Raw genomic sequence first — 25,360 nt, forward strand, 5'->3', positions numbered from 1 at the left:
TGCAAGTTTTATCAATTTTGTCCGATTTTTTTAGTCAAATTTTAGCGTTTTTAATTGGTCAGTCAACTGTCAAATTGTCAAACTTTGACTAAAAAAAGGCCGAAAAAGAAAAAAAATTAAAAAATCGGAGTTAATCAGATTTTCCGGTTCACCAGTCAAACCTGGACTATAACATCCGAGTTTTGACCGATTTTATAACATCCGAGTTTTTTAACTAACTCGGACCGGATGCCTGGCCGGTTTTCGGTCCGACCGAACCGACCGGCCGGTCCAGTCCGAGTCTGAAAACACAGGTAGAAAGAATTCTTACAGAAGTTTTTGGGCTTGACCAAGGACCGATAGTCAACTTGAATTCGAATGACGAAATTCCAAAAATTTTTGAGAACTCTTTTGCATAACTGGATGCAGAAGGGATTACTATCCCTATGAAAGACAACCCAAGTTGACGGTAACATTTTCTTTATAAGAATATCTCAGACAAGGCTAGTACACTTGGGATGTTTTTAAATTATTAAACTTGTTGTTTCAAGTTTTTAGAACAAATGACCGCTATTAGGTTGGAAATCAACAAGCTCAAAGATGATATAACACGTAGCCAAATCAGGTACATAGATTATAAGAGACATTTTTGCAGCTCCCAATCAGTCGGGAAGTAGATTCCATATTTTCTTCATTTTCAATGCTTATAATTTTTATTGAAAGATGAGAACAAGGTATAATCTAGATAGGCTGCTATATATATTTGGTGAAATTGTGCTCAAATGTGTAATTCCATTACAATAAAGAAATGTAGTCAAAGTATCGAGAACATGTACTTTCTAGGCTGCCTTCTTTTTGTACTAAAGTACTAAGCTTTTCTTCTGATGTCTCATACCCATTTAACAGAAATTCTACTACTTTGTCTTGCTATAAATCAAAGCACTACAGATTAGTGTCCTATACACATAAATATCTAGCCAAAAGAATGGCGAGAGTATATAAGAATACAACATGATATCACCGAGTCCACGAGAAAAGTTGTTAGAACATTCATTCTTCAATTAATGAATTCCCTTCTCAGTCTATGATAACTCTGTAAATGGTGACCTTTTGACTCCAAAAATTGCATAGAGGTGTTGTGTCGTAACAGAATGCTCTAAAAAACATGGCATTAATATTTTTTTTTTGTTACATGCTTTTTTGCTCAACTAAATGTCTTTCTTAATGTTTAAGTGAATGTTTTCCACTTCTCATGGGGCACAACGAAGGTGAAGCTTTAGGTAATGGAACCTAGCAATGAAGCAAGAGCTAAAGTTGAAGTAGAGGAGGGAGCAGGCAGCAATTATTAACTTACCATGTCTAGTACTCAAAGAAATTTGCAAATGAATTTTTCTATTCATCAAATTAGGTCAAAGCTTGAAAGTGTCCAAAACTACAAAACTCAATTTGTTTATACAGCTTGTCAGGCTTTGCAATGTTTACACACTAACATCTACAATTCCAAGTCAATTGGATCTAGATCACAACATTCACTCATGACTATAGCCTCTATCCATGCAGTGGGATCATGAAATTGCAGATGAATTATTACTCCTCCTGCTTATCTTCAACCTTTTCTTCCCATCAATCGTATGGTGATCCAGACAACTAGATCTTAAAACATATTATGTCCATTAACAATGTTCAAAATTTTGCACCTCTTTTTGCCCAAGCAATAAAAAAGATTGAGAATTTGAGCACAGATGCCATATTTATTGGTATTTAAGATATCATGCCAGCATAATTCTTGTGTGTTATGTAAAATTTTCAGGTTTTACATTCTAATACTAATACCAATTTCAAATAATTGTCAAAACAAGAAAAGCAAGGAAAGTAAAACCTACCAGCACTATACTAGAAATAGTTATTGGTCAATTATACAGTCATAAAATTGTATGCCAAATTGATCTCATACTAATTGATCGTGTTTGGACCTTTCAGCAAAGATAAGATGAAAGCATTATTTTACAAATAAAAGGGGTTGAAAGAAATTAAGGATAAAGCCAACATGCAATTGGCTAATAGAAAGCAACCATTTAATTAATATCTAAGAATAAGAATTATAGCAGAAAATGGCAAGGGACACCTTGACACTAGACTATACCTAAGTTACATAACAGATACTAGAGACAATCAAAAAGTTCTCTTTAAGCTCTCAATTTCGCACTCACCTTACTCTTGTTGTGTGAGTTGTTACTATCACCACCAATTTGGTTATGCTTTGCAGCTACTGCATATTGATCACTCCAGCCAGTCTTTCAGCCCACTTATATTTGAAACTCATGCACGCCTTACTTTGTTTTTGAATCTTAAGCCTCAAAAGACACGGCTCAATCTCCAAGGCTTGAAAAGTTCCAGATCCTAACAACACCTCCTTCATCTCCATATATGATAAAAGCATGACCAACATCCACCACTGAGAGTAGATTACTCCCAAAGTTATGAAGCATTCTAAATTGAGGTTCTACACTTTTCTCATCCAGGTGAATAACCCTCAAAGACTCATCAACACACCAAACCATCCAATATAAGGACGATTTTTAGTGTTGGTTATCCAATTACAGAAGCAACCCTGTAGGCTTTTGCTTTCGCGTTTCTCTAAAATTGTAGTCATAGTAAAATTTTGGTTCATTTAATTATTTAATCATCAGGGACTCCCAAGCACACAAATTCTCTATAAATAGAAAGTGGAAGACTTGTTATTCAACAGTATAACCTTATATACTTGTGCCAACCAATATCGATCTAGATCTATTCTAATATTTTGTAAAAAAATTAAATAAATAAAATAAGGTTAGATTACAAAAATCAAATAAGGATTTCTATATATATAATTTTAATATAACAGTGGGTTGCTCGAGATTTAAACCCAAAACTAGTCAGATGGAGTAGAAATTTTCTTTGTTGAATTAAAAAAGTAAACATTCCTCCCCAAGCCATGCTTGCATTTTTTTTTCCACGCAGCTTTCTCTATGTATACATCAGTTCTTTTTTTGTTTTAGAAAAACCTCAAAGAATAATTGGTTGATTTAACCCTTATTACATTTACATTACACGTTACATTAATATTTGAAAATAGTAGAAGTAAAAAAATTTTATTATCTCTTAGGAAAATTGGCATTTACAAGACCTCGAGATAAATTATTGATAATTGGTGATATCATTGATAAAAATAATATTCAAATACCAAATTCAATTTCTATATACCTCCCCCCCCAACAAATAGAAGAAGTTCTTGAGAAGGTTAAAGAAAGAGCTTCTTCTTCCGACGTGAGGAATTTTTCAAAAAATTTCAAGCCTAATCCCTTCAAAAAAGCACACAATACTTTTGTGTTTCCGAGTCAAAGTTTTAGCACAAGAAAGTCAAAGTATATACTTTATTCAATATAAACTCTCTTTTTTCGGAAGATCCGCTATAATAATGAGAAAGGTTTCTGCATATATGCCAAAATCGATTAATAATATCAGAATCTGCCTAATCAGTCCAAATCGGCTTACTAATGGGATGTCCTAATAGGTTACAAAATTTCGCTTTAATCAATGATCGAATAAAGGGAATAAGTGCAACAAAGGTATCAAATTTCTTAATAGCATTATTGATTAGAAATGAATTTTCTAGCATTTGACTCCGTACCATTGAATGGTTTAGTCACACACTTGAAAGATAGCCTAGGATTAAGAAAGATCGAAGGAATGTCTAAAGCCAATGATTGATAAAGGTCTCAGAACAAGGAAACACCATTTAAATTGTCTCAATAAATAAGCCCAACTTAGTATTTTAAGATACGAAATAAAAGTTTTAAAGGAGACAAATAAGGTGGTAAAGACTACTCAATAAATGAAATTGCCTAACAATTTTCTTTTGAACTATTTAAAAGTTATTTAACTTGAGTTATAAGTACGCATGATTTCTTTTTTATTTTCAAGAATGAAAAAGAAAATAAAAAGACTTAAACCACAGTCTAATTGATTTGATGATTTTATGCACCTTTTTATAATTTACTAGAATTCAATACATAGATAAAATTTCGAATCAAATTATTTTTTTTCTCGAGTCGTACAATGAGACAACTTCCTATATGTTATAGGAGGGGTATTGTTCTTCTATATCTATCTCAATCAGCTATCTTTGATATTCGATCTCGAAGAGAAGGAAAAGATCTGTAGAAAATGGGTTTTATGATCTGATAAAGAATCAAACTTATTTAAGCATTACTGCTATTCTATATTTCCTTGAACAAGGTGCTCAACCTACAGGAATTGTTCAACATATTTTTAAAAAGACGGGTTTTTTTTTTATAGAATTTCACCCCAATCAAACGAAGTTCAATTAAAGAAATAAATGCAAAAGGGGGGTAAATAAAAAAATAGTGAATCTCTTGTCCTATTAGTATCTATTTTTCATTGTTTTCCCATGTTCTATCTGACAAAGTCTTATAACAAAAAAAGAGGGAATCGAGGTAAGTTTGCTTATTCTACTTATTTTATTTTTATTGAATACATTTTTCATCACGTCCTTATTTATTTCCTTATCTACACGTGTAGAATAGAATTTTTTAGATATGCAGTGTCAGTCCAATGATTTGATCAGTTTGTATCTTAACTGTCAATTGAATTTATTGTATTTTTTCATATATTCTTTTCGCAATATTTATATTGACAATAGTGTATCGAACAAATATAATTCATTGTGATAAGTCAAGTGGATCTATTTAGTTTCGTGCCCTGGGTTTGTTTGTTTTTTTCACTTTCAAACAGCGGGTTCTATTATATTATATGCAAGGTTTTTTGATTGATTGAAAAAGTAAATGAAAAGGTAAATTAAGGGGGATCGGTCTATAAATTTTGATATTTATCTATTTTTTTGTTTTTATCAAAATTTTTTTGAGAATTTCTTGTACTTTCATTTGACTATATTTGTTTCATTTTTATGTTTTTTTTTCAAATGCATTAGAAAATCTTTTTTATTTGTTAGCTAAACACTTTGATTGCCTTGTCTAATGCCTTTGTTGAATTTGTTTTCATTCTAATTGCATCTATACACTTAATATTATATATATATATATATATATATATTACATTTTATAGATTTTTTAATTTCCTTTATTATTTATTTTTCATTTTAATTTATTCTTCGGGTTGCTAACTCAATAGTTTTAAGTGCAGTTAGCATCTTTTATATATTTAGATGAAGCAAAGGATTCATCTATACCATTAGTAAAGTTTGGAAGACCACGACCAATCTTGAAAGGGACTGAATGGAAAAAATAGCATGTCGGATTGAGGGAGAGTTTTAAGAATGTTTCATTTTTACCGGATCAGTAGAAAAGAAAAATCGGATTCAAATTTTTTCTTGGAATGGAAGAAAATAAAGTTGGGTTGAATGAATAAATGGATAGGGTCTTGCGGCTTCTATTAATTATAGGGAAAGATAAAGCAACGAGCTTCTATTCTGAATTTGGAATAATTTCCTAATATAATTAGATGTTAAAAATATATTAGTGCCTGTTGCAGAAAAGCTTTCACTCCCATGAGTAAATTCTCAATTTTTTTCAACGAATTCTAACTATTCTAATTCTTCATTATGAAATGGAGATATGTGTAGAAGAAGTAGTATATTGATAAAGAAAGTTTTTCCAAAATCAAAAGAGTGATTGGGTTGAAAAAAATAAAAGATTTCTAACCATCTTATTATCCTATAACATAGACTAAAACTGATACATATGTAAAAAAGAGAGGATAGAGAACCTGTTTACAAGTTTATACTTGCCCTTGAGGTATCTTTTATTACTAAAATACTTTGTTTTGAAGTTTATACTTGCCCTCGAGGTATCTTTTATTACTAAAATACTTTGTTTTGACTGTATCGCACTATGTTCAAAGATATTTAACCCTAAATCTTCTATCATTGGTTCAAATTTAAATCAAATGGAGGAAATTCAAAGATATTTACAAGTTGATAGATCTCAATGACACAGCTTTCTATATCCACTTATCTTTTAGGAGTATATTTATGCACTTGCTTATGATCATAGTTTAAACCAATCAATTTTGTTAGAAAATCTAGTTTGTAATAATAAATCCAATTTCCTAATTGTGAAATTTTTATTTACTCGAATTTATCAACAAAATTATTTTTTATTTTTGCTAATAATTCTATTCAAAATCTATTTTTTGGTCACAACAAGAATTTATATTCTCAAACAATATCAGAAGGACTTGCATTTATTGTGAAAATTTCATTTTATATGCGATTAACATCTTCTCAAGAGGGGAAAGCGATATTAAATATCATAATTTACGGGGAAAGGAGTAGTTATGAACCCTATAGACCATCTCCATGGAGATGGAGAAGGGAGAGCTTCAATTGGTAGAAAAAATCGATAACCCCTTGGGGTTATCCTGCAGTTGGAAGAAGAAATAGAAAAAGGAATAAATATGTGATAATTTGATTTTTCGTCGCCGTAGTAAATAGGAGAAAAATTAGAGTTTTTTTATTCGCCTTCACAAAAAAAAAAAAATAGGAGTAAGCCGTGACACGTTCACTAAAAAAAATCCTTTTCTAGCCAATCGTTTATTAAAAAAAAATTGATAAACTTAATACAAAAGCAAAAAAAGAAATAGTGGGCGAACGACGGGAATTGAGCCCACGTATGGTGGATTCACAATCCACTGCCTTTGATCCACTTGGCTACATCCACACATCTACTCTATTTTTATATTTTTTTATTTCATATTCGAACATTTTCTTTACTTTTCTTTAGATCTTTAAAATTAAAAAAAAAACATCTATCTATATTTAAGTACAATTACTACTAAATAACTAAATAAAAAATAAATAAAGAAGCAATAAGACCCTCTCATCTTAAGAGATTAAGAAGGAAATTATTGCTCCTTTGTTTTCAATAACTCTTATAGAATAAGACTAACATCTTATCCATTTACAAATGGAGCATCTATAGCAACTAGGTCTAGAGGGAAGTTATGAGCATTAAGTTCATGCATAACTTCCATACCAAGGTTAGCACGGTTAATGATATCCGTTTGAGAATGGGATGCCAAGAATGGCAAATGAGCTCCCTATTTAAACTAGTGAGCATCTAACAAGCAACTGCCATTTTCCTCTTCATATTTAATATCCAAATGCCAAAAAATCTGGTGAAGTACACGACCAAATCTAGTTTGAGCATGCATTTCCCACATTCAACTGTAAAGTTGCATTTCACAAATTTCTAGTACGCCTAATCAATAAATAGGACAAAGCCTCCAAATGTTTAGTCGAACAATATAGCTTAACTACTTCACTGTTCGCAAATGTTAAAGTGAACTCAATAATTCGCACTTCGTGGTAAATAGTCATATCAGAGGAAGTAGTGTTGTAACGTTAACAGTCCCCCTCAACACTGACTTCCCTCTTAGTCATTTCGAGCATCTCTAAACTTCACAAATTTGGAAGGACTGTGTTGATATATTTCAAGTCAACTTCTCCTTGCAGTGCCTTCTCTCGAACAAAGTGATAATGAATTTCAACATGCTTTGTTCTTGCATGAAATACTGGATTTTCAGCTATACAAATAGCCGACTGGTTGTTGCATTATAACTGAATCGAAGAATTAATTGGTTGGTGTAAATCCTTCATAAGCTGCACTAACTATGTGCTTTCTTGTATTGCTGAAATTGCTACTCTGTATTCTGCTTCTATACTGGATAATGACACTATCAATTGTCACTTACTACACCAAGAAATTGAAGCTGATCCAAGGTTGAACATATAACCCATGGTTGATCTCCTTGTGTCATGATCACCAGCATAGTCTGTATCACAATATTCAGTCACTTTGCAAGTTTTTTCTTTCTTGTACAATAGACCATAGTTAATGGTCCCTTTGATGTATCTCAAAATTCAACGCATAGCTTCCAAGTGTTTTTTTTTTGGATTTTACATGAATCTACTCACAATCCCAACTGCATATGATATGTCAGGTCTAATCAAAGTGATTGTCATCATCAAGGTTTTTACCCTCGGCAGATCAATATCTGGCATTGACCTCCATTGGAATTGAGATTGGCTTATACAACATCCCAAATTTCTCCAACAAATCTTTGGAATACTTTTTCTAGCACAAGAATAAGCCTTCATTGGTTCTATCAACTTCAAGACCAAGAAAATGCTTTAGCTCCCGAGTTTTTTCATTTGAAAGCATACAGACAAGTTTTCTTTAGTTCATTGTATTTCTTCATCATCATCACCTGTAATGATTAGATCATCAACATACACAAGCACAATAGCTAACCTTCCACTGCTAGTTTTCACAAACAAACTAGAATCGCAAGAACTCAACTATCTTGCTATACTATGCGCTTGGTGCTTCCTTTAATCCATGTAAATCCTTCTTCAATTTGTATACATAACTTGGTCAGACCATGTCTTCAAACCTTTGCGGTTGACTATATAGATTTCTTGATGTAGCTCTCCATGAAGGAAAGCATTTTTGACATCCATTTGCCAAAACTTCCATGACTTGCTAGTTACAAGTGTAATAGAACTCTAATTGTAGTCAACTTTGCCACTGGCCCGGGCTAAATGTCTCATCATAATCTAGCTCATACTTCTAAGAAAATCCACAAGCAATGAGCCGTGCCTTATACTTCTCAACTGAGCCATTTAGACAAGTCTTAACCTTGTAGACCCGTTTGCAAGAGATAGGTTTGACATCTCTTGGTTTTGGAATAAGATCCCAAGTCTCATTTTGTCTGGTGCTTGAATCTATTCCTCCATGGCTTTCTTTCACTCAGAGTTTTGAGCTACCTCCTGGTAAGTAGATGGCTCAACTACTCCATGATCTTCTATCAAAGTTGCATTAGCATACATAGGATTTGGAGAATTATCATCACATTTGTCTAGTTGATCTCCATAGTTGTATAGGAGAATTATCATCACATTCAATCTCCTCGTACTGACTTGGCCTTTCATCTTCTGGGTTGGAGCATGTACTCCTATTTGCTAAGAACTTTTGCTTTTCTTAGGTGAACGATCATTTGTTATGTATTCGGCTCTCTCTTGATTTGCTTATAGTTTCTTGGTTTCAAGTTGATCATCAGATCTCTCCTACAATTGTTCTTCTAACTCTTTCTAGTTTGGCAACAACGTCGCCTTGGGTGACTGCCAAGACGATGCCGCATCAAACACCACATTTCATGAGACATAACATTTTTCAGTTGTATTTGTAGGATCAAAACATTTCCAGCCTTTTCATTGATTATCATAACCCACGAATATACAACGAATGGCCTTCTTGTCAAACTTGGTTCAAGGATAATCTAACACAAAGACATAACAACACACCTATTGGTAGACGGATGATTTGAAATTTTCTTATGGTCACAGTTAATTCACTTCCTAAGCATCCATAAATTTTTGAAAAACTGGTATTCATAAATTGGAGAATTTGTTAGAGTGCAAGATATCTACTTCTAACACATTGCAAGTAGCAAGTTGCAACCTTAATGGAACGTTGGAAAGGAAAATTTGATGGAAGAAATTGACCCGAATAAGCTGAAACTTCTTAGTTGTATAAAAACATACACCAAACTCGTGTATATCCCATTTGGCTAATGTAATTTAATCCTGAACTAAAAACAATGAAAATAAATGGTCATTGATTTAGCAATATCAAAGTAGTGCAGACTGCAAGTATTAATATTGTTCATCAATCAAACATCACTACACAAAATTGATACTATAGTTTAGATAATTAAATTATTGCACTTAAGCAACTGTTTTAAAGAGTATACGTTTCTTTTCTTTTTTTTTTTATTTTGGGAACTAAGGATTATAATTTCAATTTATACATGCACTTAAGTAGCAATTATACATACACAGAGTAAAATACAATTACTTCTGTTTATTACTTTAAGGATTAGTGATACTTGTTTTCAGCACAATTGATCCAGTTGCACTTAGTTGGGATTCTTGAAGTACTACTTTCTCTTCTTAACAATGTTAACTAAAATTTAGAATTGATTCACAAATTGCATTCGTTTATAGTGATTTTCTATAATTGGCAACTTTAGGGGATAGAATAGAGAATGGATGTCTGTTGTTTGATACGAAAAAGTATGGTTAAACAGGTGACTTGCTATTTGACAAGATAACAACCTAATTTACTTAGATTTTATTTAATACATTTTATGTTTCCTACCCATAAAATAATAAAACATAGGTGGCTTCCTTTGCTATTAACGTCATTTAATGCTTATGGAGTTGAGTTTGGGATCGAGAATTTGATTTTTTATGTGAGCTTAACTTAGGCATGCCAAAACCCAGCTCATACAACTGAGTTGACGAGAAGAATATATTTCATGAGCGTTTATGTAATTTTAGTCTTCGTAGACATTACAAATCAGGGTTGGATTGCTATGTGGCATGTTTGTTAACACTCAATAATTTAACTATTTAAGACAACTCTTTTTTTTTGGTCATGTTTCTAATTATTTATGCATGACAAGATGGCAAGATTTCATTCCTTTCTAGGGATAATTTGTTGACTCCCAAGGGAAGTGATATATATGGTGGTGAAGGATGCATTGACAGTTCCAACAAGATTAGGTTTTTTCTTGGAACAAAATTCTGTATTTCGATTTATGGGAGAATTGCAACTTTATGGCCCAATGTTTGACCTATGTGCAAAATTGGCTCACAATGTTTCGGTCAAAATAAATCTTGTCCCTAAAGTGTGTGATTTTAGACAGATTTAGGATAACTAACAGAAATAAAATGACTAATAGCTAACATTAAATTGCAATTAGTCAACAGGTTTGGCTTTGCATTTTAAGTGCCCAATGTTTTGATTTTGAATCATTATTGTTTCCAATAGTGATATCATGATTTTTAATATGAATTGAGATATAAATTGAATAGGTAATAGGGATTCTAGTGAAACTTCTTTTTCTTTTTTTATTTCATTTATTCATGCCAATAATATCCCATATGTGTTATATATATATATATATATATATATATATATATATATATATATATATATATATATAATTAGTCTCAGAGTTGGTATTTTATTGGAAAGCTGGTAGCTGGTATTTTATTGGAAAAATCATTGTTATTATTGTATTCGGAAAAACATGTCTGTCTACGGAAATGGGTAGTCTGTTCTCATATTCCTGTCGAACCCGTCCACAGTTGGTCTTTTACAGCGGAGTAGTGCAATTCAGAAATATGCATGCGATTTGGTTCTTCTAATTTTTCCAAATAAAAATTTAGATACAGTGCCAACTGTGACTTATTATCGCACTAACCTAACTTAGGCTCACTAATGATACAGTTCGTTAACCGTAGTCCACAAAAGGATGCCTGAAACAGGTCAAACTGCTCTTAACCATTCAGTCGATGCACTGCAAGCTCCTCCATTTAAACTCAGGTCCGTCATCCATATCTCCTCCTATAAGAGCTTCACACAACTAAATTTCTTCCTTGCATGCCCATTCACCCCCGCATTGGTTTCGCACAACAGCCTTCGCTATTGCATGCCGCTTCAGCTTCATACAACCATCTTCTATAAGTTTCGCATCTTTCTTTACCACCTGTAACATGTAACTAGACGAAAGATTCGCTTCGTTCTGTATGTTCTAACCCCTGAACCGACCAGCCTCCTTGTAACATAATCCTTTTCCAGACTGACTCATGGCACTTGGATGACTTCCTGAAATACATGTTCTCAACAACGGAGGTATGGTCGGCTACTTTCAAGATGAGGTCTTACCATTTCACCACATTGGAGTGAAGTGGATAGTTGAGGAAGCGCTGGTTCAGTTAGATAGGTTTCCCGGAGCGGAGTTTCAGCAGTTGATGCTAGTGTCTTGCATCCCTGTTCGCAACCCCATTGCGAACGAGGAAGTATTCCGGTCGCTGGTCAAGTAGCGCCATCGTCCACTCCTCCTTATGCAGAACCTAAAGGCGTTTTACATCATGACCTACAATGCCTGGTTTGTGGACAAGGAGGAATTTGTTGCACATTTCCTCGGTCTAAAACCACTGCTCCATACCGACGTGTGGATCCTCTTCGGCGCCAACTTTGAAGACTGGTCTGTAACACGGTTTCTGGCTAAACAGGGGTATTCCGCCAGTATGACACGCAACGTTGCCATTGCGAATAACCTTCACACCACAACCATTTGCTGAAATCCATCAGCTGTAGAGATCACGTTTGAAGACAAAGATGCTACTGACAGTCTTCTCCTCACTGTGCGGCGCAAAAAATACCGCAGCTTTCTCAGGGTAGCTACCACGGTTGCCTCCTTAAACCCTATGTTTGGTCTTATTGTGGAGCGTTTCGAGTGAACATTCGCAGGTACAGCGGTGTGCTTTTAATTTTTTTTTTGTTCAACATCATATTTGGATGGTGGGTGATTTTTTGTTCATGGCCCTTGCTGTTGTTGAGCATACCATGCATGGTTTTAATTGTTAGCGTATGAAGGGTAAGGGTTAGGGGATGATAATATGCAAGGCCTGAGAATTAGGAGTGCACCGTTTGTCGGATATGTAATGGGAGGTACTTAAATCCAAATATATAAGTAAGAACTTGTTTCGTCGTTCAACTCCACAAATTTTGCTGTGATAAACCTAACAATGCTATGCCACATCCCAATTGGTTGTACGTAAGCTTCAGCTTATTCAGTTGCCTGGCTAAGTTGAAGTTCATATTTAACAACGCAGCGATTGCCATCCTAGTGACTAATGACGCTCATCGATCAATCAACGATCCCTAGTACCTCATCCGCACACACATTTCGAGGGGCAAAGGGAACAGCCGAACAGGCATTTCGAAAAATCACATAATGCACAATGTAAACAAAAACCAAATACGGAAATCTAGTATGTTATATAACGCAAAATCACCATTTAAACAGTAACACTCCGCCGGTTGGGTCAACTCAGTCGCACATGCGGCAACCACCGGTTGACAACGGATGGACAAAAGGCAATGCCACTGCAGTAGCAACCAAAAATACAAGAGGCTGTAAACGAGCCTAAATGCCTATTCTATCCTTACGGACACCATAGTCCAGTACTGTACGCGGGGGGGGGGCGGTTTGGAGGGAATGCAATCAACGCCAACACATTAATTCACGGTTTCAGAACCAGAACAAGGACTACGGCTACCACAGCTACCACAGCAATGTTAAGGATCGTCACGTTCCTTTGCATGCTTCTCAGTTCAGCTATGATCGTCACGTTTCTTTTCTCTTTTTTTTTTTTATTTTGGGAACTAAGGATTATAATTTCAATTTATACATGCACTTAAGTAGCTATTATACATACACAGAGTAAAATACAATTACTTATGTTTATTACTTTAAGGATTAGTGATACTTGTTTTCAGCACAATTGATCTAGTTGCACTTAGTTGGGATTCTTGAAGTACTATTTTCTCTTCTTAACAATGTTAACTAAAATTTAGAATTGATTCACAAATTGCATTCGTTTATAGTGATTTTCTATAATTGGCAACTTTAGGGGATAGAATAGAGAATGGATGTCTGTTGTTTGATACGAAAAAGTATGGTTAAACAGGTGACTTGCTATTTGACAAGATAACAACCTAATTTACTTAGATTTTATTTAATACATTTTATGTTTCCTACCCATAAAATAATAAAACATAGGTGGCTTCCTTTGCTATTAACGTCATTTAATGCTTATGGAGTTGAGTTTGGGATCGAGAATTTGATTTTTTATGTGAGCTTAACTTAGGCACGCCAAAACCCAGCTCATACAACTGAGTTGACGAGAAGAATACATTTCATGAGCGTTTATGTAATTTTAGTCTTCGTAGACACTACAAATCAGGGTTGGATTGCTATGTGGCATGTTTGTTAACACTCAATAATTTAACTATTTAAGACAACCATTTTTTTTGGTCATGTTTCTAATTATTTATGCATGACAAGGTGGCAAGATTTCATTCCTTTCTAGGGATAATTTGTTGACTCCCAAGGGAAGTGATATATATGGTGGTGAAGGATGCATTGACAGTTCCAACAAGATTAGGTTTTTTTTTTGGAACAAAATTCTGTATTTTGATTTATGGGAGAATTGCAACTTTAGGCCCCAATGTTTGACCTATGTGCAAAATTGGCTCACAATGTTTCGGTCAAAATAAATCTTGTCCCTAAAGTGTGTGATTTTAGACAGATTTAGGATAACTAACAGAAATAAAATGACTAATAGCTAACATTAAATTGCAATTAGTCAACAGGTTTGGCTTTGCATTTTAAGTGCCCAATGTTTTGATTTTGAATCATTATTGTTCCCAATAGTGATATCATTGTTTTTAATATGAATTGAGATATAAATTGAATAGGTAATAGGGATTCTAATGAAACTTCTTTTTCTTTTTTTATTTCCTTTATTCATGCCAATAATATCCCATATGTGTTATATATATATATATATATATATATATATATATATATATAATTAGTCTCAGAGTTGGTATAATATATGTGTATAATTATTTCTCACTATAATTAATTAATTAATAATAAGTTTTATTATCTTTTATTTCTAATGACAACTAAAAAATTTAACCAAATATCCCTTTAAAGTATAGAAATATATACTTGTTTGTTTGAAATAAAGTTAACATTTTTATATATTATATGCATCATTAAATGATTATCAAGATACCTAGACATTAAAATAAATTTTTTAAAACTACAATATTGGAACATTGGATTTTAATGATAGGAAAGGCAACAAAAAATAAAAGAAAGTTTTCCCAAGAATTTCTAGACTCACTTCACATTACCTTCAATAGTTTTTATAAGTATAATAGTTAATTATAAGAATTTAAAGCCTTCATGCACAGGACATACAACAATTTATGTATTATCAACTAGTATAACAAACTTAGATTATAAAACTAGAATTCTCCTTTTCTTGCCCAATAGTTTGGGTTAGCAAGTTTTCCCCTTTTGTAATATTTTTTTTATGACCATATGTAGTTGTAGTATTTTGTAAGTTTTGATGACCATATGCAGTTTCATATTTCTAGTTTTGGAGGATATGCCATTCCTAATTATTCAAAATCTAAGATGGCGTTTGATAAGAGGGTTTTAGAATGGAGAATTGAAATAAACTCCATAATTGTTATTTGGATTACTACTATCGGAATTGAAATTTTGGAATCATATCTAAAAATTTGGAGTTCCCCAATTCCCTAATAACCTGGAGAGTTTTGGACAAAACCCAAGTCTGATTCCTATTTAGAAACGTGACCCGTCCTGCCACCCGTTAAAAAATTTAATATATAATTATATACATATATATAATTATATATAATATATATTATAATTATAATATTTTATTATAATGTTAGTATAATTATATAATGTAATATAATTATTTAATTAAATATAATTATATTTATATAATATAAATTATAAATTTATTAATATTATATAACAATATATTTATATTATTTATAAATATATTTATAAATGTATATTATATGTGCATATAATTATAATATATATGTGTATATAAGAATATATTATATAATTATATTTATATTTATTATTATAAATATAATATATAATATACATTATAAATATATAATATATTGGTATAATTAATATTTATATTTATTATATAATTATAATTATATGTTTAATTATAATATTTGTATAATTATATTTAATTATATATAATATTTAATTTAACTAGTTACAAACTTATAATAATAATATTATTAGTTATATCTATTATATAATGTATATTAGTTTATATAATATAATTGATATTATTAATTATACTAATAATTATACATGTTTACTAATAAAAATTATTAATTAGTTGTACTAAATTTACTAATACGTTTAATTAGTAAAAATTTCTTATATCCCGTTTCGAAAGAGTTAACGAACCAAACATCAACTATAGTAATAATATACATTCATGGTATTGAATCAAATAGATGTATTGGAATGATTGACTCCATTCCAAATCCAAGATGAACGATTCCAAAGTGCGAACCAAACACAACCTAAGTGATATAAGTAATGATTGAGATAATGTTGTACTTAACTCTCTTCAAATTACGGCTTCTGTCATCGAAATACAGTTCAAGGGCTAATATGCTGATTTATTTTCTATTGGGAGGTTCTAAGCACATTTTTAAGTTTCACAGGGTGTAATACGCATTTTACCCAAATTCATATTCGTATGGTCTCAAGTTTACGTCAGATCGGACAAATGAAAAAGCATCTAAGAAAAAAGCATTAATCACGACTGGGAATGTCTGTCCTTGATAGACAGATAACTTTTGTTTCTTGTAATTGCAAAATGCCCCCTATAATATTATATCAACAAATTGTCTCCTGTGATTAGGAGCACACAGATTTTAAGTTACAATTGAGATCATCCACAATTGCAGTAGGAATATAAATCAAGTACATCAAACCAATAGTAGAAGTTTATGAGTCTCAGATTTGTGAAAACAAATGTTCCTATGTGCTAATTATTCTTTTTTCTTTTTACAAGAAGGGTCGATATAAAAAACAGAAATGAAGAAGGGAGATTTGATCCAGAACTACACTCATGTAGTCTCAACTTAAGCGATTATTATTATTTTTTAATATAAGCAGGAGAACTCGAAGCCGAGACCTCTCGCTTACACTCCCTCCCCCATACCACCCAACCCATCCCTCCTCCTAAATGTGAATGTACTCAACATAAGCGACTAATTGTTTATCTTAATGAAATAAAATCATGAGACAGTTTTCATAGTTTTGGTAGTACTTTTATGTTTTCATAGTTGCGCTTTGCAGACACCATTGTTCCATATCTAGTTGCGATGTATTTGTCACATATTGGGTGATACACATTCTATACAATATTAGTCAAGAAAAAAAAAATCAATTGGCAAGTGAAAGTTTACGTGTTAGCTAGTACTTTATTCTTTTATTTTATTTTATTTTATTTTTTGGCCAACTGCAGATTTTAAATTCATAATTAAAAAAAAACTAATACAATATTTGTAGGCCAAATATGTGTCCACACATCTCCCCAAATTTTAAGAAAAGTTTCTTGGTAATTATAACTATTAAAAACATACAGTGGCCAAAACACAAGATCAGAAAATTTTTGTCATCAGAGTCAATTCTTCCTCTCTTTTTTTGTTTTGTGGCGGACTATTGAACCTTAATTCTTTGCCTTGGTGCCTATACTTTTGCGTTCATCTAATTTCCTGACAATATGAGGCTAAAGAATGATGAGATTAGTATTAGGATTGAACTCTTTACATTTTAATTCACGCTGCTTTCCATACTAAAATTCTAATATCGATTAGGGTTAGGAATTATGACCAGAATGAGCAGATTCGGATGCTTCAATTCGCAACAACAATTTGTTGGTGCCCAAAACCCTTCTAAATGACCAGTTGAGCTGACTCAATTGGCCACTGGAGGAAGGACTAAGTCCATCCCTGAGAGCAGTTCAGGGGATCGAACCTTCTTGATTGTGTTTGCTCTTCAGAATTTTCTAGAGCATGATTGAAGGTTATTTAGCTCCTTTAGAGCTTCTCATTAGATTAATTTCAAAAAAAAAAAAAAAAAAACTTCTTATCAGTAGACCTTAATGTCACATTAACTTCATAGGATCAGTTGGATATTCACATAACAAAGAGTATCTGTAAACGTTTCTGCGTGCAACTACTATCATTTTCTTCTTTTTGATGCTCAAAAATTTGGAATGTCTTGGTTTATGTTATCATCACAAGTCAAGTCAAGACACGCCTACTTACATATTATCCACCCTCAACCATATTGGCATAGAAAGTTGGTATCTTTAAAACTTTGCTGCATCCAACCCGTGCATACTTTAGATTCTCTTTTCTTACATTTTCTGCTTTTTTGGTGTTCAAGAATTTGGGTGGTCTTGACTCTGGTTACCACCACAAGTCAGACATTTCTGTTCACATATTAACGACCAACATCCACAACAAAATTTCAAACATAGTACCTTTTGCGAAGAAATGATCTATCCTTGCGAACTAAACCAACTTGTTTTGGCACTACATTCTTCTATGATTGAGATGACATCTTTTTATTCTTCTACAATTCGTTTTGCATTGACCCCTCCCATTATTTGGGATGAAAATTTTCTTGAACAAACCTGGTCTACAACACTATTGCAGATCACGCATATACAGAACGTGTATACAATGTGGATTTCTAACGATTACATAAAACTTATGAGGTAAAAGTTCAGAAAACATATGACAAGACATCTATGTGAACTTGCAGTTTCCTTGACATGAGCTGAATTATTTACACACTCATACTTGCTTCCTAACCAACAGATCCTTCAAGCTTCAAACTCATCAGCTGGTTCACCTCTGCGCCAAATTCGTCAGGTAGCTCATTGAAAACATCACGACAGAACCCAGAAATCATGGCTGCCATTGCTTTCTCATATTCAATTCCTCTTTGCTGAAAGTAGAACAGCTGATCTTCACCAATTTTGGATGTTGTGGCTTCATGCTCAATGCGGGCACCGGGATTCTTTGTCTGTCAAAATGTGAAACCAAATCATTCAAAAGACTATTCTAAAGTTGAAATGGTGCTGCGTTGACCAAAAAATTTAAAAGAAAAAAAGGGGAGGAAGAAGAAAAAATTCCAATACAAGACACAAACACACTGCTATGCCACTCCAGGACTGAACTGGGACCAAGCTACTCTTTTGAGTAGCTCCCCCGAATTAGGAAATCTTTGGTTGATTTTTCGAGACCTCAAGCTCAAGCTTGAGCTGCTTGATACCAATCCTAATCAAACTTCAGCTCAAAAATACCAATCTCTAGATAAACATCCCTGGATAACCCATGGCAATCAGGCATAATAAAAAATAATAAAATACTTACTCATAGCTACTATTCTAAACGACAAGAAAAAGGATATATCTCATCCTCCCTCCCCCCCCCCCGGGCCCCCTTCATATGTCTCCACATCAGCATCTTCATTGATAGTACAATTGCTGCTATTAGTGCTCCATGTTATGTTAGATTAGACAGACTACCTCTCTATCTCCCTTGCATTTTTTCCCCTCAACCAGCCGATGTGAAGAATAACAAAAGTGACCCTTCTTTCTAGCAAACTGTGTTTTCTATTATAATTTCTGGGGGCATCAAAAACATGTTTCAGTTACAACTAATTTTACTCATTATGCTTCAAGATGCTTCCATCATAGGGTAATCTGATTCTGAAGCATGATATTCAACACTTACAACCTACAGTCTCTTTTAATATCATAGGATGTTCAGGTTAAATTCAGGTATACTGTGAAGTTTGATGTTTGTCCTTTCCTAAATTTGTGGGAACTTGAGTCTTGGTATTTTAATGGATTCTATATCATGGCTTTTAATCCTTTTTCATTTCAAGGTCTATAATCTGCATCAAAAGAAGCATGTTTTCTACGGGAAAAATTTCACAGTCACCATTGGTTCGTTATTAAACCAAGTTTCAGGTAGTTACCACCCTCTTGCAAAATAGCCGGTCACTTCCAACTCACTCCAAAAAAAGCATCTATGTTTTCATAACAGAACGAAACTGGCCATTCCAAATTCTTCACACTTAAGGAAGATTTTCTAGCATGTTCCTATATTATGTATAAAAATCTCAACAGGTGATTCACACTTGGGGCAAATTTTCCTTTTTGAATTGCCTACTATACAGACGAGTCATGAAAACAAGATCATAATATTTTGGAAATAGGTTTTAAAATCTTTTTTTTTTTACCCCTTTTTGTCAGTATTAAAATCCTTGATACTTTAATTTTGATGATAACTGATTATATCTGTCACACAGTACCCAATTCAAAGCAATCTGTGTGCTTTTTTAAAATATCAGAATCCTAAACTTTAAATCAAACATTATTTTTCCTTGGTGGTATATTCTTGACAAAAAAATTGTTCCCTCCAACTTTATCTTGATTAAAAGTCCTCTTCATGTCATACAACTTCACTTGCTTATTCATAATATATGCATATTTAACCTCATCGAAAGACTTGAGTAAATGACACTAACCTCCCCTTTGTAGTATTCCTTTATAGTTTTTGAATCGCCACAAACATCCCTTCTTATTTGATGATTATTTGCACCGACCTCCCCTCCAATACCAACACTGTTACACATTTTAGTACTTCCATTTTAGATTTTAGAGTGCTACCAACTTCCCTTCTGTATTGATGATTATAGCCACAAACCTCTCCTCCAATACCAAGACAATTAAACTTTGCTTCAATCAGCTGGGAAAAGTAAATGACCATTATACCCTTGCTCCTTCCTGTCCATCCTCTCCCTCCTCCTTTGGTTTCACATCTCACCTCATATTATACTAACCCACCTTCAACGGCCCTTTCTTTGCCCTTCCTCCGCTCTCCACCAAGACTCGGTCATCTTTGCATCCTTTTAGGATAAAATTTTAGAAACATTCATCTACCAATGCTCACAAATTCAGAGTAAACACAATGGTAGCAGAGCCAAAGACATGCAAAAGGACACTGATATACACTAAAAAACACATCAACCATGATTTTCTTTTCCTAACCCAAAAAGAAATTTTAAGGAGCTGACCTTTCATTCCTGAGGCCTCATTTTGAACCAAACTCAACTAAGCATCCACTTGAATTTTTAACCTCAAACATTTCTGACATAACTGATCTTCGCGTTAAATTGCGCATCTTGGTGAGGGGTGGGTTTCCCTGAGGTATTGGAGGGCACAATGACTGGGAAGGGGCAGCAGGGTGATAGAAGGCTGGACTGGACTCGAGGGAACTGGGGAAGGGAATAGAAGTGGGAACTGGGGAAGCTGAGGTACTGATGTGGAGGTTTCGGGGTGACTCTCTGGGTTTGTGACTGGAGACAGAACAAAGAAGAAACTCCAGAGAAAAATAAGGAAAATAAAAATAAAATCGCATAACAGTCATGTCTGATGCAAAGCTAACTCCATCAGTTGCAAGAGGGATCGGTGGCACTATGCAAACCACAAGGGAGCTACTACAGAAAGTAGTCTTCAGAAGATGTTGGTATCCTTAAATCCTAGGAGGAGGTTAGTTTTTTTATGATACTGTATGTCAACAAGCAAAAGATTTACATCTTAACAATTGTACACACAGATCAAAATTGCTTTTGAATTTGCTGATTGTGACACTCCTGTCAACTTCTATAGCTATCATCATGGTTCAACGTCAGTCAACCCCCAATCAGATTCCCAAACCCTAAATAGAGAGATAGAGAAACTCTAGCAAAGTCAGTTGTGACAAGCCAAAGGTGACTACCAATTTTTTCCAGTTGAAACAAACAAGAGGAAATAAAGCTTATTCTACCACATGTTAGGGTGAAAAATGTAAATAAAGCATAATAGGCTTTACTGAGTTATATTATTAGTTTTTAATTTACAATTTTTCAGTGACAGAAGAAGGCATGTAAAGAGTGCAACAATTTGACAGGATCTAGATTGCAGCTCCCAGTTTTTGCTTCCAAGATGAGATTAAATGAAGACCACCACTATTTCATTAAAAGAAAAAGAAAATGAACAGGAACTTCTGCCAACAAGGCATTCAGATTTTGATTGATTTTATTAGCAACATTAAAAATATTTTGTAACAAGATAAATAAATTAAAAAAAAAAACTATTTTGAAATGATTCAAGAAATGTAATGCTCCAATTGTGTAACAAGTTGTAATACAGTAACTAAGGCCGGTCATCCCTACTTAGGACTCAGGAATTTCAGGTGATAACAATATCTGGTCAAATAGGATTTTATCATAAAGCAAAATCTGCTCTTTGTCACTGCAGAAGCATTTTAGAAGAAATTTGCCACACATAAATTTTGCATATTTTGAACATGTTGAGTTTGATAGACTTGAGTTTAGGCAGTTATCTAGGTCCTCAGCAGAAGTTAGAGATGACTTACACTGACTGGTATTATTAAGTTATTGATTCCACAATTAAAAAGTCAAACTAACCTGACTAAAATAAGAGATTCCCACCTCCTCCTCAGTACATTACCTTCTTTTGTCGACTAGGCAATCTCACTAATCTTCTTTACATTCATGATCCAATTACAAGTCTACTTAACATACTCCAAAAACATTGAACAGAGCTACGACAAGTACCAGGAAGCCAACATTAAAATGGCAGAAAGAGAGAACTCATTTTACAAAAAAATGGCTATAAAAGATGTGGAGGCAAGTGTTCTTACTCATACATATGGACACACAAGCAGCCATATGTAAATTCACATCTATATCTATCTACAGGTCAGAGAATTACATATCTTTTTAAGTATCAGTCAGAAAAGCACCAAAAGAATGGTGTGAAGCAGCCTGGATGGTACCACTAGCAACCTAGCACTACAGTAAACCAGAGGCCAGTGAGGGAAGTGATAGCTTTTGTAGACAAAAACAACCCTAATAAGGAAGATAAAGAAATAACTTTGCTTTTCTAATCACTCATAACACATGTTTAGTGATGTGATTGGAAAAATTTTGAGTTGACTCGATAAGCATCTTGTTGCATCTATCTATAACGGGATAATATTTGTCAACAGCATGGGAAAAAACACAAAAATAGAAAAAGAAAAAGGAACCTTAGTGCACAAAAACAGCTATTTTCAAACTCCATCCCAGGCTAAATGCTAACCAGAAAATGCTATACAAGTTCATAAACCACCTCCACAAACAGAAAAAAGTATCTTAGAGGTAAAATAGTATCATCTAGTTTGCACCACATCTGTTTCCTTTCCAATCCACTATTTCTACTGGAGTGACATATGAAAGCTGACTTCCATAACATGTGTAAAAATATAGCACACCAACATTTAGTTGATCTTTTTTATATTTTCTTTTCAATTTTTCAAAATGAGCACATCAAGTTACTCAACTTTAAAGTAAGTCAAGGTTGAAATTTCATTCTCACTCTTAAACAAATCTTGTTTTCTACCTTCTCAATTGTAGTTTAATACAATGTTTAAGTATTTGATCAACCAATCCACCGTATACAACAAGATTATATCTCTAATCAGCCCACGCGACTGGTACAATATGAAAACATGATTCTATATCATGCACTATCACTTTTACTTTCGACATATCAAGCTTCATATTTTCAAGCATGTAACCTGTACTTTCTGTTTAACATTGGTTCTCATGATTTTACAATTATAAGAAGTCACTCTTCCACTACATAGTACATACCACTCACAGAAAATTAAACAAAAAAAAAAAAAGAGGATGTTTTCAAGATATTCAATGTGACATCCAGCTGATTAGCACTTTAGAAATAACTTGACTTGCGCTGATGGTAAAGCTAACTGTAAGGAGGACTAAATTTCAACATGGCAAGAAGTAATTGATGGAAAATGACAGCTCTTGATTTAATAGAGAAGAAGACACATAGAGCAGAATGTAGAAACAGAACCCATGTACCTAACCCCAACTTGTGTGGGTTTTCAATGGAGTTAAGTTAAGCTGACATCAAACAATTCAGAAAACCAAAAAGACAAAAAGGAGAAGCAAATATCAAGCCAGAAATTTAATGAACATTACCTGGATGTAGGGATACGTGTTAGCAGCTGCATTATCACCAATAAGCATTGAGTCACATTGCGAGGAGTTTCTTGCATTATCTGCATTTGACATAACCTGAACCAGACCTCGATAACAGTTTCTTGAATGTCCAGCAGAAATACCTTTGGAAATTATCCTACTCCTAGTATTCTTCCCTTTGTGTATCATCTTCGTCCCCGTATCTGCCTGCTGATAGTTATTGGTTAATGCCACAGAATAAAACTCGCCCACTGATTCATCTCCCTCTAAAACAACACTGGGATACTTCCAAGTAATGGCTGACCCCGTCTCCACTTGTGTCCACGAAATCTTTGAGCGAGCCCCTGCACAAAGTCCCCTCTTGGTAACAAAATTAAATATGCCACCTTTCCCTTCTTCATCACCCGCATACCAATTCTGCACCGTGGAATACTTAATCTCTGCGCCCTCATGACAATACAACTCCACAACAGCAGCATGTAATTGATTCGTATCATAAGAAGGAGCTGTACAGCCCTCCAAATACTCCACAAAACTCCCTTCATCTGCAACAATCAACGTTCTCTCAAACTGCCCTGTTTCCATTGCATTTATCCTAAAGTACGTAGATATCTGCATCGGACATCTAGTGTTTTTTGGCACGTACACAAATGATCCATCACTAAAAACAGCTGAATTCAGAGAAGCATAAAAATTATCATCTGGAGGCACGACTCTCCCCAAATACTTCCCAACCAAATCAGGATACTCCTTAATAGCCTCAGAAATAGAGCAAAATATCACACCAGCCTTCTCTAATGTCTTCCTATGAGTAGTGGCAATAGAAACACTATCCAATACAGCATCCACAGCAACATTAGCCAATCTATTCCTTTCATTCAAAGGCACACCCAATCTATCAAAGTACCTAATAAGCTCAGGGTCAGCCTCATCAAGACTGTTCAAAGTTGGTTTCTTTTTGGGCTCAGAATAATAACAGATATCTTGAAAATCAATCGGAGCGTATTTATTATCAGACCACTTCGGCTCCTTCATCCTACCAAATTTATCATAAGACTTCAATCTAAACTCAAGCATCCAATCAGGTTCTTTTTTCCTTGAAGAAATCAACCTAACAGTTTCCTCCGATAGCCCTTTCGGAATTGAAAATGAATCTATTTCTTGAGTAAAACCCCATTTATATTCTCTTCTCAAGAATTTCTGAAGTGGGTCATCTTCATCAGATGAGGTTGAAGTAGAGGAATCTTTACCTGGAGCATCCATGGTGGTCTTTGGCTCATAGCTCACATCAGCTCTAATTCTGACCATTCTTGAACTTTGCTGAACCTTTACATGATTTGGGGACAATTTTGGGATCCGAAACAGAAACCCTTTTGAAATCTTTGGTGGTTCTGCAAGGGATTGTGGAGAAAAGCTAGAAATTCCATTTGCAAGAAGAGAAGCCATGGCAGGCTCAGTTAGTGATGATAGTCTTCTTCTTCTTTTGGTTTCAGAGTTCAGGCAGACAGATAAAAAGATCGGAACTTTCCTACTAGGACAGTCTAGGACCAAGAAATTTCCTCTCTCTCTCTCTCTCTCTCTTTTGTGTTTTATAAATTTCTTTGGTGTATAATTTGGGGAATTTTTGAAGAAATTTCTCTGTTATTTATAGTTTAGGAATAGGGATTTATGTGGCTGCTAGATCTTCTGCTTAGATGCATGCGCGCCACGCGCCGACTAC

The 25,360-nt window shown here is 33.8% G+C and overlaps 1 protein-coding gene across 1 annotated transcript; it reads right to left on the minus strand.

Moving 5' to 3' along the window:
* Positions 1-18,079: 18,079 nt before the first annotated feature.
* Positions 18,080-25,244, minus strand: LOC113724699 (iron-sulfur cluster assembly SufBD family protein ABCI8, chloroplastic-like). Its single transcript, XM_027247578.2, has 2 exons — positions 23,641-25,244; positions 18,080-18,603 (listed from the first exon to the last, which is right to left on the minus strand). The coding sequence occupies exons 1-2, from the start codon at positions 25,084-25,086 to the stop codon at positions 18,385-18,387; spliced, it is 1,665 nt and encodes a 554-aa protein (XP_027103379.2). The 5' UTR covers positions 25,087-25,244; the 3' UTR covers positions 18,080-18,384.
* Between the last annotated feature and the right edge of the window lie 116 nt (positions 25,245-25,360).

This window comes from Coffea arabica, chromosome 1c (genome assembly GCF_036785885.1).
Source record: "Coffea arabica cultivar ET-39 chromosome 1c, Coffea Arabica ET-39 HiFi, whole genome shotgun sequence".
Lineage (NCBI taxonomy): Eukaryota > Viridiplantae > Streptophyta > Magnoliopsida > Gentianales > Rubiaceae > Coffea > Coffea arabica.